General features: G+C 27.5%; 4 protein-coding genes across 4 annotated transcripts; 1 reads left to right on the top strand and 3 right to left on the bottom strand.

Moving 5' to 3' along the window:
* Positions 1 to 9: 9 nt before the first annotated feature.
* MKS88_004099 (uncharacterized protein) lies at positions 10 to 5010 on the top strand (the record flags this gene model as incomplete). Its single annotated transcript, XM_067217247.1, has 4 exons — positions 10 to 1670; positions 2165 to 4435; positions 4770 to 4833; positions 4981 to 5010. 4 exons carry the CDS (start codon positions 10 to 12, stop codon positions 5008 to 5010), a joined length of 4026 nt encoding a protein of 1341 aa, XP_067071695.1.
* A 948-nt stretch (positions 5011 to 5958) lies between these two features.
* MKS88_004098 (uncharacterized protein) lies at positions 5959 to 6318 on the bottom strand (the record flags this gene model as incomplete). Its single annotated transcript, XM_067217246.1, has 1 exon — positions 5959 to 6318. The coding sequence occupies one exon, from the start codon at positions 6316 to 6318 to the stop codon at positions 5959 to 5961; it is 360 nt and encodes a 119-aa protein (XP_067071694.1).
* A 1020-nt stretch (positions 6319 to 7338) lies between these two features.
* Positions 7339 to 12381, bottom strand: MKS88_004097 (nucleoside diphosphate hydrolase; the record flags this gene model as incomplete). Its single annotated transcript, XM_067217245.1, has 13 exons — positions 7339 to 7534; positions 7701 to 7792; positions 7955 to 8095; positions 8291 to 8366; positions 8491 to 8543; positions 8720 to 8812; positions 9031 to 9162; positions 9415 to 9593; positions 9750 to 9887; positions 10118 to 10288; positions 10492 to 10545; positions 11652 to 11772; positions 11992 to 12381. 13 exons carry the CDS (start codon positions 12379 to 12381, stop codon positions 7339 to 7341), a joined length of 1836 nt encoding a protein of 611 aa, XP_067071693.1.
* A 1566-nt stretch (positions 12382 to 13947) lies between these two features.
* Positions 13948 to 16355, bottom strand: MKS88_004096 (glutamate--tRNA ligase; the record flags this gene model as incomplete). Its single annotated transcript, XM_067217244.1, has 2 exons — positions 13948 to 16023; positions 16155 to 16355. 2 exons carry the CDS (start codon positions 16353 to 16355, stop codon positions 13948 to 13950), a joined length of 2277 nt encoding a protein of 758 aa, XP_067071692.1.
* Between the last annotated feature and the right edge of the window lie 378 nt (positions 16356 to 16733).

The following is a 16733-nucleotide window of genomic DNA, read 5'->3' as shown; positions in this document are numbered from 1 at the left end:
TATGACCATATGATGGTCGAAGTTGAAAAGAACAAAAATATAATTGATTACATAATTTTTGAAAATAATATTTATTTAATTAATGGAAAGAATATACTAGTTGGGGACATTATTTATTTATTCAAAGGAGATATTATACCAGCAGACGGTATACTCATAAAAGGTAACAATCTGATTGTAGATGAATCAAATATAGTAAATTCAGGTAAAAAAGAAAAGAAAAAAAAAATTAGACTAGATGAATATATATATGAAATAGAGCGATCAAGAAAAAGAAGAATAACTGTTAACGAATTGAAGAAAAAAAATTTTAATTATTTTGAAACTCTTAATTTAAAAGTCAAGATGCAACTAAAAAGGTTTAGCAATCCGAAGAATTCTAAAAAGGGAGATTTGTCTGTACTAGGTCAACAAATGATCACAGAACAACAACATGAGAATGATGTGCGCAATAGTCTGGGGGATAAGGATAAATCGAGTTCAAGGGGGGAAGAAAGGCAAGAAAAGAAGCTAGGGGAGATTAAAAGCAGACAATTTTGGGGTGAAAAAGGGGACAATTTGTGCCATGAGGCGTTAGAAAATGGGAATATTTACAGGGGATCTGTTGGGGAAAGTGCAGCTGGACAAATTGTGGGTGGGATTAGCCCGAGTCAGATATATATGAACGAAAATTGCGGTAAGCTGTGCGAATATTCACCTTTGCTTTTATCCGAATCCGTGGTAACAGATGGTATGGGCATAATGATCGCTACTTGTGTAAGTAAAAACAAACAGATGTTTAACAATACTATTAAAAATTCGGAAGAAGATACAAAATTAGAAGTATTAATAAACAGCTATTCAAAGAATGTTGTGATATTATTAACTTTTTATTGTTCTCTGTGTATACTTTTTGTATTCATACATTTTCTTATTAATCTAATTGAGAACGATATGCAGACATTTGCATACAACTTGTTAATGTTTTTGCTGAACGCGATAATGTTAGAAATTTTGAAATATCTTTTACTTTCAATTGATCAAATGCCTTTATTATTACAAAACTGTATAGCATTAAATTCAAGTCAAATAATGAAAGAAAATTTTATAATCAAAAAAAAAAATACGTTCGAAAAAATTTTACATACTAATACTATTTTTATTGATATACAGAGATATATAAAATACCAATGTATTTATTTTTATTATAATACTGAATTTACTTTTGCTACTGATGGAGATATAGTAACATCTAGTATTGTAGAAGAAGATAACATAAGGGTGTTTAATAAAATTGGAGAAAATGAAAATGTTAGGAGTAGTCTCTTTTTTGTTTTATTAATTCAAGGTATACTAACCACTAGCAATTTGTATCAATATAATGAAAATAACCTACCAGTAGATTTATCTTTACTAACTTTTTTGAAACGTTTAGAAATAAATATCGACGATTATTTTATAAAAAGAAAAAATATTATACGTATAATATCTAGTGGTCAAGATTACATAATTTCATTTGTTCTTTCGAAGAAGCCTTTTTTAAGTGACAAGAAGCTGTCCCTACAAGTAAGCAATGTGAGCCTTAACAGGGGGGAAGAACAGGCATACGTGTTGAGAATATTTGTGAGGGGACCCGCTAACCTCGTCTTGCCCAAGTGCAGTCAGTACGTGAACGGCGATCGGCTAGTCAGGTTAGTTCGACCATGCGCGGTGGGTGCGAGAATGCATACATATATACATACATACATACATATATACATACATATATACATACATACATATATACATACATACATATATACATACATACATATATACCTACATATATACCTACATACATACATACATATATACATACATATATACATACATACATATATACATACATACATATATACCTACATATATACCTACATATATACATACATATATACATACATATATACATATGTGCATGTCCATGTGCATGCATATAAGGACTTCCTCACGAACACGCCGATTAGCTATTTGTAACTTGGTTGTTTATTATTATTTTTCTTTTTTTTTTTTTGCGAGCAATTATTTATTCGTTCACTACTAAACATTAGATAAAGTGCAATTTTTCATGTCCATTTTTTTTTATCGCATGTGTTCAACTGTCCCATTTTGTATTTTTTTTTTTTTATTTTTTTTTTTTTTCGTTTAGAAATGTGGATAAGCTAAGAGAAAAGACGGAGAAGGTTAACAGAAGAGACCACGAGCTAGTCCTCTGTGTTGCATATAAAGAAATACTCTTGAAGGAGAAGGAAAAAGAAAGTCTTTTTTTATGTGAGGATGATAACGATTTAACGTTTGATAATAAAGAAATGCAAATGTATGTGAAGGATAGTTACTTAAGGTACATGAATATGAACGATTTTACATGTGTGTCAATTTTAGCCTTTGAAAGAAAGCTAAGTAAGCATTTCTATTTTGATTATAAAATGTTAGAAGCAAATGATATGACTGTGAAATTGTTTACAAATGATAATTTGATAAAAACGAAAAAACTGTTTTGCAATTTTCCGAATTTTTTTCAAAATTTTATTTTATATAATGCAAAAAAAAAAAAAGGTATGGATGGAGAAGGTCCCATTATGCCTGATGGGAATGCTTATGGCATTAACGAGGAAGATAAAAAAAAAAAAAAAAATTTAGAAGATATATATATAGACAATTTCGGTGGTAGTAGTGGTAATGGTCAAGACAATGGATATGGTAATGGCAATGGTACTTATAACGGAGGTTACCAAAAGGAAGGAGACAATTTGCATGGTTATAAGTTGAACACAAAATGGGAGGAAACCACCGTTCGACTTAATAAATGCAAAAGTGAGATTTTAAACCTGAAGCAATATGAAGAAGGTATTACAATGAATCTATTGAATCAAAATGAAAGAAAAGAAAAAGAGGATTATTTTATTTTGCAGCACAACGTTTTCTATAACTGTTCTAGTAAAGAATTGGAGAATTTATTATATGTTTCTAAATATTATGGGCAGAATGCAGTAGTAACAAATCAAAGCAATTTCGTTAATGATGATCGTATATGTAGTTTACTAGTTTGTGATAATAGAAGTAAAGATGCAGATAAAGCAAAAAGTGATATAATAATTTTAAATAAAAGCTTATATTATTATATAAAACTAAAATGCTTTTCCAGGTGTATGTTAATGAATATTCGATTATTCATTGAATATAATATAACTTTATACATGTGTCTTGTTCTTTTTTCTATCGTTTCAACATTTGTAAATGGATTGGAATTTTTAAGTGCTATACAAATATTATACATATATTTAATAAAAAATGTAATATTCCATTATATATCTTGTTATCGAAAAAGTTTATATAGCATAGGAGGAAATAAATTAAAAAAAATATCATATGACTTTTTTAGTGAAAAAGATATGAACAATATGATATCATCAATTTTGTCTAAATTTACAATTCTTTTAATAGTTTTTTTATTTGGACATTTGTTTATACCTGAATCGAAATGGGAATTTGTCAAAGATGAAGTGAGAGAACAATTCGCGTTCTGTGAATTTTCATTCTTTACAGATAAACATAATTCTAATTACTTCCATACGATTAGATCAAGTATTCGTTTTAAAAAAAATTTAGAAAATATAAGAATTCTTAATATAATTGATGTTAAGAAGGATTATAGGACAATGGAGGAATGGGATAATCACATTAGCCCAAGTAGACATAGCACTATTCTGTTTAATCTGTTTTTCCTTTTTTTCTTTTTTTCATACATTCATATTTATATGAAAACTTTTTTGTGCGAAATAAGTTTGTATTTCGATAAATTTAAGGAAAACCAAAGGGGAAAATATAAGCATTTGCATTTGATTCAAAATGAGGGGAAAATGGAGATAGAAAAAAAAAGATTGTCTCAACAGATTTACAGTTTAAAGAAAGAATTAAAAGAAGAAAGGGAAAAAGGTCTAAAACGTATGACACCAAATTCAGGGGATTTAAACAAAGGTTTTGTTGAAACAAAGGACCAGGCAAATTATTCTCTTAGTTCTGAAAAAAAGGAAAACAATCCGAAGAATAGCAGTACTCAAAACAGTGATACACAAAACAAGCACTCCGCAGTAAATTTAATAAATCAGTTGAGCACAAAACATATTCTAACTGATAAGGATATAAGAAGAATGTTAATTAATTGTATCAATCAAAATTATGTTAGTTTTCTTATTTTCCTCTTTCTATTATTACTACACATTACAGTCATTCAGAGTGGTTCATTTTTTTTTAATTTCCACGTAAAAGGATTAACACTAATTCAGTGGATTATCTGCTTTGTCTTTTGTGCCTTAGATATGGTCCTTTATCTAATTATATCCCGACTCAGTCTTTTCAAGTTATTTTGCAAATCGTTTAAGAATTTTCAACATTTGTATGAACCGCGGGAGAGAAGCGTGTAAGTATTCCCTCTCGTCTTTGCATCAATAAAAAAAAAAAAAAAAAAATGACAAAATAGACATAACAAAAGAGAAATGAGAAAAGAAGGGAAAAAAGAATTGTTAAATGAAACATACGTGCACAAAAAATTTGAAGCCGCAGAAATGCGTCTGAGCGGAAAATATTATGCATCTTGAATATGGCACTTGGTTGCTATGCTATTACTCCGCTACTATTCTGCGATTTTTTCCTACTTATTTTATATTCTTTTTATACTTATTACCTATTTACTTCCTATTCATTTCATCTTCATTTTTCTTTTATTCCATATTTTGCTTTATTTTTTTTTGAAGGTTCGACACGCTGCAAGAGTACAAAACAAGTTACATATCCCAGAGATACAAATACGACCTCAAAGTGTAGACAACTTTTATTTCTTTATAATTACCAATTCATGCGAATTTTGCTCAGCCTGGTCATGTTCATCTATTCGTAAGATTGTACGTTCACCTGTCCTTTTGCTGACCTGTTCATTTTTTTTTTTTTTTTTTTTTTTTTTTGTAGAACGCGAAAGAGCTGGATATAAAGACATGAACTGTTCATGCAAAAATACCTTTTTTATGTATGTGTGCACATGTTTAAAGAAGACATTTAATTAAAGCAATAAATACGATGTACTACCTTCTACTGCTCCATTTCATTTAATAAAATGAGATATAAATATATACTGAAAAGGAGAAATGCAATATAAGAGTAGAATTTGCACTTATCGGGAAACTCTATTTTATATTTATTCTATTTTTTGAGATGCTCATGTGTATTTCTTCATGTATATATATAAATCTACTTGTGCGCGTATAGTAGTTCATACGACGCCCACAATCATAATTTCATACCCATAAAGTATTTTACTAACTCGCTTTTAAAATTAGCTTGACCATTTTTTTCTTCTCTTACGAAGAAGTAACAGTATAACATGGATACATATGCAAATATAAAAAAAAAAAAATTTATAATAAATAAATTAATAAATGAACATATCAATAAATGAATAAACTAATAAATGAACATCAATAAATGAACATCAATAAATGAATAAACTAATAAATGAACATATCAATAAATGAATAAACTAATAAATGAATATATCAATAAATGAGTAAATTAATAAATGAATAAATTAATAAATGAATATATCAATAAATGAGTAAATTAATAAATGAATAAATTAATGAATGAGTAATTTAATAAATAAACCAACAAAATGAATGAAGACAAAACCAATACTAATAAAATGTAGTTAAATACATTTATAGTGAAAGCAGTATATTATCAAATTTTAAATTGGTTTAAGTTTAAAAAATGAAAAGCTCGTTCGTTAAAAGGAATGAATTTGTATGGACATTGTATATGCACAAAGTTGTGGACTACATAATGTGTAAAATATGTTGTACACAACAATAATAAAAAAAAGGAAAAATAATAAAAAAAAAGAAAAAAAAAAGTACAATAAATAAATAGAACTTAAAAAGGCAGTTATTTCTATTCTCTCAATGAATGAATGGGCTTATTTTTTTTTACGGAATTAATGAATTTCTTAATTTCTATATTGTACAAATTTACATAATTATTGTAATTATTATATGTTTTCCTTCCTAAACAATTTAAAGAAACATTATTTTTATTTTTTTGTGATGATTTATTTTTTAAAAAGGCATTAACTTGATCTTCATAATCCTTAAGAATCCATAAATGATCATCATTTGAATATTTTATTTTCTTTTTTACATTCTCGTCTTTCCCTTCTATATTTTTTTTCATAAAACTTAAAGAGGTAACGAATTTTGAAAATTTCGCATTTTCCCTTCTTTTATTTGGTGACTCAGCTTTGTTATCTTCCATTACTTTTTTTTTTTTTTTTTATTTGCGTGTTTATTCAAAGATTTGTTTGAAATGCTAATTGTAAAGGAATTAGTGGCAACTTTAATATATTTGTTGGTATGTGATGGACTGCGAGTATTTGATATTTGCCAGCACTGTACATGTATTATGCGCATATGTACACATATATATATGTATATGCACGTATACGCATGTTGCTTACCCTTTTGCGACTTTAAAATTCATCATTTCAATTTCCATTACGCTTACAATTTTTGAGCGGACGCTTTTTTTAGTCATGGAAAATGTACATAACGTACTTGCGCAATGATTCGCTATAAATATACATAAGCAAAAAAAAAAAAAAAAATAATTCACTCTAAAATAAAAGCATATGCGATAAACACGTGAATACTTTTATGTAGTTCTTTGGTGCATTCGAACTTATTACTGCTGTATATGCAAGTAGCCTTCCTTTATTTTAGTTTTTCATACATATTAAATGTATGTACACTTGTTATATATTATATATTTTTTCAAACTGTGCAAACTTAAATTTGCGTTGTATGTCTCCACCGCTTTAAATTAAATTGTATACATATGAATTTATTAGCATTATTTTTATTTTTTATTTTTTTATTATGATGAAAAAATGTAAAAGGTTAAACATAAATTTAGCTGTTTGAACTTCATACATTACTAAAAAGGTTGTAAATAATGACCATAAAAAAATGGAATTTTTGAAAGATAAAAAAAACGGAATTTTTTAAAAATAAAAAAAAGAATTATTCATTTTTTTAAGTAAAATATACATATATATACTTTTTATCCTTTTTTAGTGGCATAATAACCCATTTAACATGTATTATTCTGCAGAGATTTTTACGTATATAAATCAACGTTATGTACGGAGGGAAGAATGCATGTATATATATATATATATGCATATTTATATGTATGTATTATGTATGTGTAAAAGTTAGATCTGCGCAGCACGGAACGACTAGCATACCCCGCCGTATGTCTGTATTCTTTTTAAATTTATATAATATTTTTTTGAAAAGCTTTATTCATATTAGCTAAAAGGAGAGATCTTGGATCAATAATTTTTTTTTTTTTTTTGAAGTCGTCTTTTCGATAAATATTATCACTCTTTTTTGCTAATAACATTGTTCCCTCCTTTTTCGTGTTAGCACTATCACCAGTTAAGTTTTTTAAAAGGGTTAATTTATTTTTCCTATCATGGAATTTGAAGGGAAAAAAAAATAAAAATAATAAATAATATGTAAAATGAATTATGGCTAGAAAAAAAAAAAAAAAAAACATGAATAAAAGAAATGACTTATGGCTAGAAAAAAAAAAAAAAAAATTGAAATACACATGTTTGCATATGAATATATAACCTGATTTTAAATTTTTTTCCCTTGTTTATATACTCTATCAACGAGTTGCGTGAGAATTTGGAAGAATAATTTAACCTTTCATTACTATAATGCTATCAGGAAATAAAAGATAAAGTAAAATATGATCATATGTCATTAATTGATTATGTGATTAAGTAAAACAATGTAGCTTGAAAAAATATGTGAAATGATGTAGACGCACACTACGATATCCTTTTGTACCCTTTTGTAACTTTTTTTTTTTTTTTAATTACTAATGGGTTAAATTCTTCAATCAGAATTAGGAAATGGAGCATTTCCTTCAGTGTAGTGTCCTCTATCATATCAATTGTTTTTTCATTATCCATGGAACACTCTTCTATAGTGAGCGAATAAGTTTCTTGTGTTGCTAATCCCTTTGTAATGTGGAAAGAATAAAGCATATATTTTGCGTTATTACATCGATATACATATTCCACTCATTCTGGTTATACATATGCATATATGTATATGATGCATACGTCTGTATATATATATATATATATGTATACTCAAATGTTATATATGAGAGATAAATGAAAAAGTGACAAATTATATAGAACAAAATTTACGTGCAAACATAAGGCTATTGTCTTCTCCTCCTTAATCATAGGAGTTCCTACCCACAAGAATCGAACTTCTTTTTCGCTATTCAAAAAGAACGAAAAAATAGTATCACTAAGCATTTGAAGTTTTTGTCCTTGCGTGTGTACATTTTGCCATAAACTGTTTCTTTTCTTTTCTTTTTTTTTTTTTTTTTTTTTTTTTTTACTGCATTGTTAGGTCCGTCGGATTTATATTAGATCTTAGTATTAGTACTTGTTCCTGTGATTATTATTTTTATTTAATTTTTGTTGTTCCGTTTGTCATCATAAACATGAATGAGTATATATAAATCTGGATGTATATTCACATGTATATATGCAGTGCATGATATGTAGCTTCGACGGGTGGAAGAATCGCTGCTAATTTGGTAATTTTTTTTTTTTTTTTTTTTTTACATTTTCATATAGCTCTTTTGATAAAGAACTTAGCGAAATTAAATTTTGTTCTTGTAACAATGGGCTGCTTAAAAAGATAGGTATTCCATATATCTGGTAGGAGAAAAAGGAAAATAAAATTTTGATAAATATTACAGAATAAAAGGTTCCAAGCATTTGGAAATGCAGATGCCCACGTAAGTGTAAGTATAAATGTGAATGTTTAAGTAAATGTAAACTTATATATACATGTTATTATTATTTTTTTTTTTTTTATGTTCCCTTTTTTCGACACGCATATTAACAACGATTAGATAAATGCAAAATTTAACTAAATGCTGAGAAATGCCATCCTTCAAAGCTTTTGCTCTTATGTCAAATTCAACGGATAACTTATTTAAACTGACGTAAACCTCATGCCCTACTTCTATTATTAAAGGTCTTGCTTCACATTTCAGCAATAGCTGAGAAGGTAAGTATAAATTAAAAGGAAGAATTCGACTTTGTTAGTTTTCACATGTTTAGGTTTTACCAATTTGATGACTGCTATTAGATTTATCTCTCCTTGCTGGGTCTATCTCATCGCGTTCGATCTATTTCGTCTCGTTTGTTCTACCTGTCTTAATTTTTTTGCTTTTCCGTATTTTGTTATTATGTTATTTTATTATTCTACTTTATTTATTTATTTATTTATTTATTTTATTTTATTTTTGTACCTGGTTTTTCAAACTTAAGGTAATTGAAACAGTAAATTTGATGGCTAGTATCTCTTTTGATATTTGCAAAATGTTTACTTTGTTCAGTTCTATATTCTTGAAAAAGAAGTTTGAATATTTACTCAATTCGGAACTGATTTTTTGCATTTTCCCTGTAGCATCAATAATCCCGTTCATAACTAATTGAAAAAAAAAAAAAAATATAGGAAGAAAAAGGATATAAAAAAAAAAAAAAAAAAAAAAATTAACAGTATATAAACGTTATATCTTAGTAAGTGTGCATTATTTTATTATATACAAAAAAAAATATTATAATGGGCAAAAATATGTTTAACCGTTAAAAAAATTAATTTCACATATGGATTCACTCAATATGTTTCCTATTATTTTTAGCTCCGAAATTTTATCATCCCAAATATGAACATTGCTTGATATAATTGCAGCCTTATCGCATTTCTTGATTTTTGCAATATCTAAGAAGCAAATAAATGGGTAAGAGAGTCATGCATAAACTGCTGTTTGTTTACGCATGTACGTGCGTATATATGCGTATGCATATGTATGTTTACACATACATAAATTTGAAAGCTAAGGCTAATATGACTTGTTATAGACAAAAATATAGAAAGAAAGGGGATCCCGAATATATAGCAAAAGAATTTTATGATAAAACGGATGAAGAGGCATTCGAAGGAATGCGTACTTTTATGTTCTTTTAAAAAGGCTAATAAGGGGTCTACAGCTACTTCACTTCCTACTACTGAGTGCTCATTATTTAAGTAGAAGTAAGGGGATATTTTGTCTATGGCTTTTTTTACATTTTCATAATCAAACGGATCAGAAAAATTTAGAACATCTGAATAATCGATTAGATCTAGACAAAGGGGAAATAAAAATGAAAATTGGGAAAAAAGGAAAATGGGGCAACTAAAAATGAGATACCAGAAAATTCGTTTATTTGTATAATGTACATATGTATAGATATATATACATATATACATACATACATGCATATATATGTATGCACGTGTGTGTGTTCATCTTAGTGTTTGATGTCGTTTACAGTTTTATACGTACTTATGCACACGAGCCAGAATTTGATATCTCTTGTTTTACTATTATTAAGCAAATCTTGCAAGGAATAAAACATATATTTAAATATGTATTTTTTCTCTTTTGAGTTAAATGTGTGAAATCTGGTATCACATATGTACAGAAGTTTCATTTGTGTAATGTATATTTTTTTTTTTGTAAGATCATAAAAGGGAAATAAAAAGTATAATACAAGTTTATTTTTTGTCTTTATGCAATGTAGCATATAAAAAAGGATGGAAATTAACATATCTTTTTTGATTTTTTGATTTTTTGATTTTTTGATTTTTTGATTTTTTGTTTTTTTGCATTTTTTTTTTTTTTTTTTCCTTTCCCTATGAAGGGAACAACAGGGCTTACAAATAAAACTTCAATTTTGCAAATATGTAGAAAAAAGCGAAAAAATGTTTTTTCATTTTGGTACTTTTTATCATCAGCAAAGTATGAGATAGGGAAAATATCATTAAATGGAAATTGAAAAATTAACATAAATTAGTGCGGGGAAAATTGTAAACATAAATAGGTTAATGTAAACGAATATATGTAAATAGATCAAAGTTGAAAAAAAAAAGAAAAAAAAAAAGCGGTATGTACACACTAACTATAGCTAACTCTCTTGCTTTTTTAGTTTTCATCCGATAAGTGGATTACAAAAAAGTCTTAGTTAATTTTTTCGTAAATTTCGTCCAAGTGGGTTTTTGTCATTTTGTCCTTGAAATGGTTATATATGAATATACCTAAGAAGTTGTAAATATGTTTGTTCGTATGCGCGTGTGTACATATGAAATGTTTGTATGTTTGTGCGTTTGTACGTTTGTATGTTTGTACGTTTGTATGTTTGTGCGTTTGTACGTTTGTATGTTTGTATGTGTGTGTGTGTGTGTGTGTGTGTACATATGTATGCATATATGTGTGTATATATATAAAAAAATATTAATGTAGATTTTTTTTTTTTTTTTTTTTTTTTTTTTATTTAAATGCTACATATCAAAAAAAAAAGATGAATTTAAATTTTTGAGCTATGCTCAGAATACAGAAAAATAGGTTGCTGACGCGAACGTATATAATGCAAAAATTGGTCATAGAAAAGTATAAACATAAATTATTTGTAAAAATAACAAGGTTTAAAATGTTCTTGTGCATACTTGTTAGTGTGAATTTTTCTTGTTCCAAAAATTTCTCAAAGTCATTCATCGAAATTCTTGTTATAAATTCGACTTCATTTAATTGAGGTACTGTTTGAAAGTCCGGGTTGACAAAGGTTAACTGAGAGAAAAAAAAAAAAAAAAAATAAAAAACGAAATAAGGAGAAGTAATGAACTTGTGAAATGATTAAAAATGAAGAGTAATTTACCCAATGTAAAAAGCTAAAACTGTCTGTAGCTTTACACGCAAACATATGTACACTTATACACATTTATACATATATCCATACACCCACATGTAATATTATGTAATTAGAAACGATGCGTGTTTAGTTATTACGTAAGAGCTGACAAAAGATCTGGTACAACCCGTGTCACATTTTAATATGCCTAAATAAAATAGCTGTTCAGGTTTTTTTACTATTCCACTTTCCTCCTCCAGTTCTTTGAGTGCATTCTGAAGGTACTCTTCTTCACTGGAAACTACCCCACCAAAGCCAATGGAATAGTAAGAAGGGCAGTAATCTTTTATTTTAGATCTTTTATGTATATAAATAAAATACTCTTGTTCTAATTTGGTGAACACAAAAACTGCCGTTGATCTGTGCCATAAATTGTTCGTTCTCATAGCTTTTCGAGTTTTCAAATCTGAAAACTCATTTTGTTCATTCACAATAATTACCATTTCATCCTTATTATCCTCGAATCTATAATTTATCGTATCCTTCATTTTTTTATCAAAAATGCTGGGGCTATATAGAAGCAGCTTATTATTATTCCACTTTTTTGTTACGCTTTTTTTTTTTTTTTTTCAATTTTCCTGTCATGCAGAATTTAGCTGTATTTTAATCGTTTGAAGGAAGACAATTTGAACTGTGTAAAGACGTAAAAAAAATAAGGGCAAGTGAAGTGGGCCAAAGATCAATAAGGGTGGAATAAATGGAAAAAAAAAGAAAAAAAAATTAAAGAAACGGAAAAGCAGAGAAAAGAAATAAACAGTAAAAGAACGGACTAGATTATAAGCAGAAGGAATGATTAACAACTAACGAAAAAATGCATGTATGAATAAAGTTCCTTTTTATAATTTCAAACACAATGAGAAAACTGAAAAAAAAAAAAATATTACATAAAAAATGTAGGTCGTTAATACGACTCTAGAGCTGTTACTACACATATATATATATGTACTATGTATGTTTACTTATATATATGTATGTTTATTTATATATATGTATGTTTATTTATATATATGTATGTTTATTTATATATATGTATGTTTATTTATATATATGTATGTTTATTTATATATATGTATGTTTATTTATATGTATGCATGTTTATTTATATATATGCATTTTTATTTATATGTATGCATGTTTATTTATATATATGCATTTTTATTTATATATATGCATGTTTATTTATTTATGTTTATGACAATTATATTTATAATAAAAGTATGTGGTCAGAATCGAAGAAGTGAAATAACACTCCGGGGAAGCTCCAAGTTATGAGACGTTAAAAAAAATAAAATAAAATAAATGCTTATCTTTAGAAAGCCATTAATAGTTTATCGTCGAAAAGAAAAACAAACATATGCTTACGTATTCAAGTATAGTCATGTAGATTCGTTGTAGTATGTTCATGCTGCGTATTTCTGCTATGTACGCATGCTGTGTATTCATGTTATGTATGTGCAATATATGCATATATATATATATGTATAGTCCATTTGCACGAGTGAGTATTTAGGAACACAAGCACTTTCTACATGTACTCGTTTAAGTATTCGTGAGTTTAATTTATGTGTTTACATGACGCCATATTTATGGTTTTCTTGTTTTTCTTGTTTTTCTTGTTTTTCTTGTTTTTCTTGTTTTCCTTGTTTTTCTTGTTTCCATTTTTGCATATGTGTTTATGTTTTTTCATACTTTTTTTTTTTTTATAAAAAGGTATTCGAGGAAAAAAAAAAATAATAAATAAAATGCAAAGTGAAGAAATAAATCGAAATGTAAAGAAATAAATAGAAATATGATAAAATATATCGAAATGTGAAAAACTAATATTAGGTATAAAATAAAAATATAACAGGAGTGATAATCGAAACAGGAACGATACCTGTAAGGGGGATGATGATAATGGAAACTGACAAATTAGGTGAAAAAGAGTTAGATTTCAAAAGCAAAGGAAAAAAGGGAATATAACAAAATTTACTTGTTTAAATAATAAACGAGCATAGAAGATCTATACTTTTTTCACTTGCAGAAATATGAAACATATGGGAGGAAGGACCTTACTACATTTTCATGTTGTCCTTCTGGGTGGTTTTCCCTTTGTCAGGCATAGCGACAGTTTTATTTTTTGTTCCCGCCAAAACTTGAGGATCAACTTTTGAGCTAATTATGGACATATTTTTTGATTTTCCATCCGGAATTTTGACTAAGCGAAAATGATTGTTGTTAGATATTTGATCAACAATAAAATAGCCTCTTCGCTCAAATTGAAATTTGTCCCCCTGTTTGAGAGAAGTAATAGCTGGTTCTGCATAGACTTCTGTTTCGTACTTAGTAACTGGATTAATAAATTTTGTCCATTCTTCTTTATTATCATTTTCAAATTTATCCACTGTTAACAGATGATCGTATTCGTACAAGGTACATGAAATTAATTTTTCGCGAATGTAGGGTATCCAGTGTACTTTTTTTTTTGTTGTTTTAAAATCTCCGCTAAAGTTGGAAACACCTAATATTTCCTTCAAAGGAGTATCATGATTAACAGTAGCACCACCTTCAACATCTTCGCCATTTTTAATGACTCTCGTAATAATTATATTTCCCAATTTTATTAATGTAATTTCTTCTTGTTCAACGAAGGTTTGGGCATCTTCTAGCTCTATGAAAAATTTGTTTGTATGGTACATAGTACAAGTACCTAATGATTTATTTTTCATATGTAAATCTCTTTTTTTTTCAACAATATCTGGACTTAAATCAGTGAGTTTCAATATAACTGCTTTTTTTTTATCTACAGCAGCAAATCTAGGAATAATTGGATCAATGATTTGTTTATTTATTGACCATAATTTGTCCCACTGCATTAAGTTTCCAGCTTTTGACGGGCCCTGCTGTAAAATAAATTGAAATAAAGCTTCTTTAGTTAATCCTCTTCTTAATATTCCTTTAATTGTTGGCATACGTGGATCTGACCATCCATCGACAATTCTATTATCGACAAACCATTTCAATTTTCTTTTGGACATAAGCGTTTTGACAAAAGAAATTCTACTGAATTCATAAATGTATACTTTACGTAATTGGAAAATTGATAAAAACCAATTATATTGTTCTATTCGATCACTATATTCATTCGTTCTTAATGCATGTGTAACTCCTTCGATTGAATCTATTATTGGACATGCAAAATCGTACGTTGGATAACATTTATATTTAAATTTATGTCTATGATGAGGTGTATCCACTATACATCTATACAAAACAGGGTCTCTCATACATTTATTTTTACTTTGCATATTTATTTTTGCTCTTATACAATTTTTTTTTCCTATTTCTGTACCATTACGCATTTCTTCAAATATTTGTAAATTATGTTCTATCGAATTTTCTCTATTAGCAGATTCAATACCTTCACCCCTTTGATTCCTCATTAATTCTACATCTGTATCATCTGCATACGCTTTATTCATTTTTATTAATTTTATGCAATACTCTTCTAATAATGCGAAGTAGTCTGAAGTATAACTAATTTTTTCATATTTTAATCCTAATTTTTCTAAATCATCTATTATACTTGTTTCATATATGATATCTTCTAATGCTGGATTTGTATCATCAAATCGTAGTAGCATTTTTCCTTCATACATATTTGCATAATAACTATTTAAGAATGCTGCTTTTGCATGACCAATATGTAAAAAACCTGATGGTTCAGGTGGAAATCTTGTTACTACTTTTCCTTTTTCAGCATTTTCTAATTTCCCCGAATATGAAGTATTTGTCGCTTTTTGTTTTAACATATGCACAGTGTTTGCATCATCTTTTGTTATGTTCACTTTGTTCATGAGTGCTTTTTTTTGTAAGTACATATTTAACTCATCATCCTTGTTATATAGCAAAGATGTTATTAACTTAAACCATCTATTAAGATTCTTGTACTGTTTCGTATATTTTATATTATAACAATTAGTTATATTAAAATATGTATACATCTCGTAATAAATATATATATCAGACAAGGTTAAGAAATGAGAACAAACAAAGGTATTCAAATGTAAGTGATTATTAATATGTTCACATACATGTTGAATATTTTCTTGTATATCTTTATATCTAAAAAAATCTATCCAATCATCATACTGCGTTTGAATATAAACATTAAGAATTTTTTTTTTTTTTTATTTTCATCATAAAAATGGTATAAATTCGTTTTCAATAAATAATCCAAACTCTTTGCAAATATTTTGTCACTACTTTGTATAAACTTTACATCCGATACATCGTTTACAAATTCTATTTGTATCTCTTCCACTTTTTCGTTTTTCACAAATTTTATGTTTTCCCCTACTAGGCACTCACTGTTTAAATTTTCTTTTTTCTTAACAATATTATTATATATGTTACGCACTGTTCTACACAAAAATGGGTACTTTCTACCATAGTATATGTTTATTTTGAGCTCATCGGCCATTTTCTGAACGTGTTCATAAATTTAATCGAAAATCCGCAGCCGTGATGCTTCGCATTTGAACGTTGTACATGAATTGGTATACACACAACGTAAATATATGTATGTGTACAAATAGATATATATATATATATATATATATATATATACGCTCAAATGGAAATGATACAAAAATGAGAAATGTAAAAATATAAGGATTAACTGGGGTATTAATTGTTCGAAGTTAAGAAAAGGAACTTAAACTTTTTTTTTTTTTTCCCCCTTCTCTTAGTTCACGCAATTTACAACCTTTTATTTGTCCTTTCGACACAGGATTTTTTTTACTCGTGACAACATTAACTGTGCAGGTAAAATGATCACGTGGAATTATAATATGTATTA

Source organism: Plasmodium brasilianum, chromosome 12 (assembly GCF_023973825.1).
Source record: "Plasmodium brasilianum strain Bolivian I chromosome 12, whole genome shotgun sequence".
NCBI classification, from domain to species: domain Eukaryota; phylum Apicomplexa; class Aconoidasida; order Haemosporida; family Plasmodiidae; genus Plasmodium; species Plasmodium brasilianum.
The sequence above is the reverse complement of the archived record's forward strand: the minus strand, read 5'-3'. Positions and strand labels throughout refer to the sequence as shown.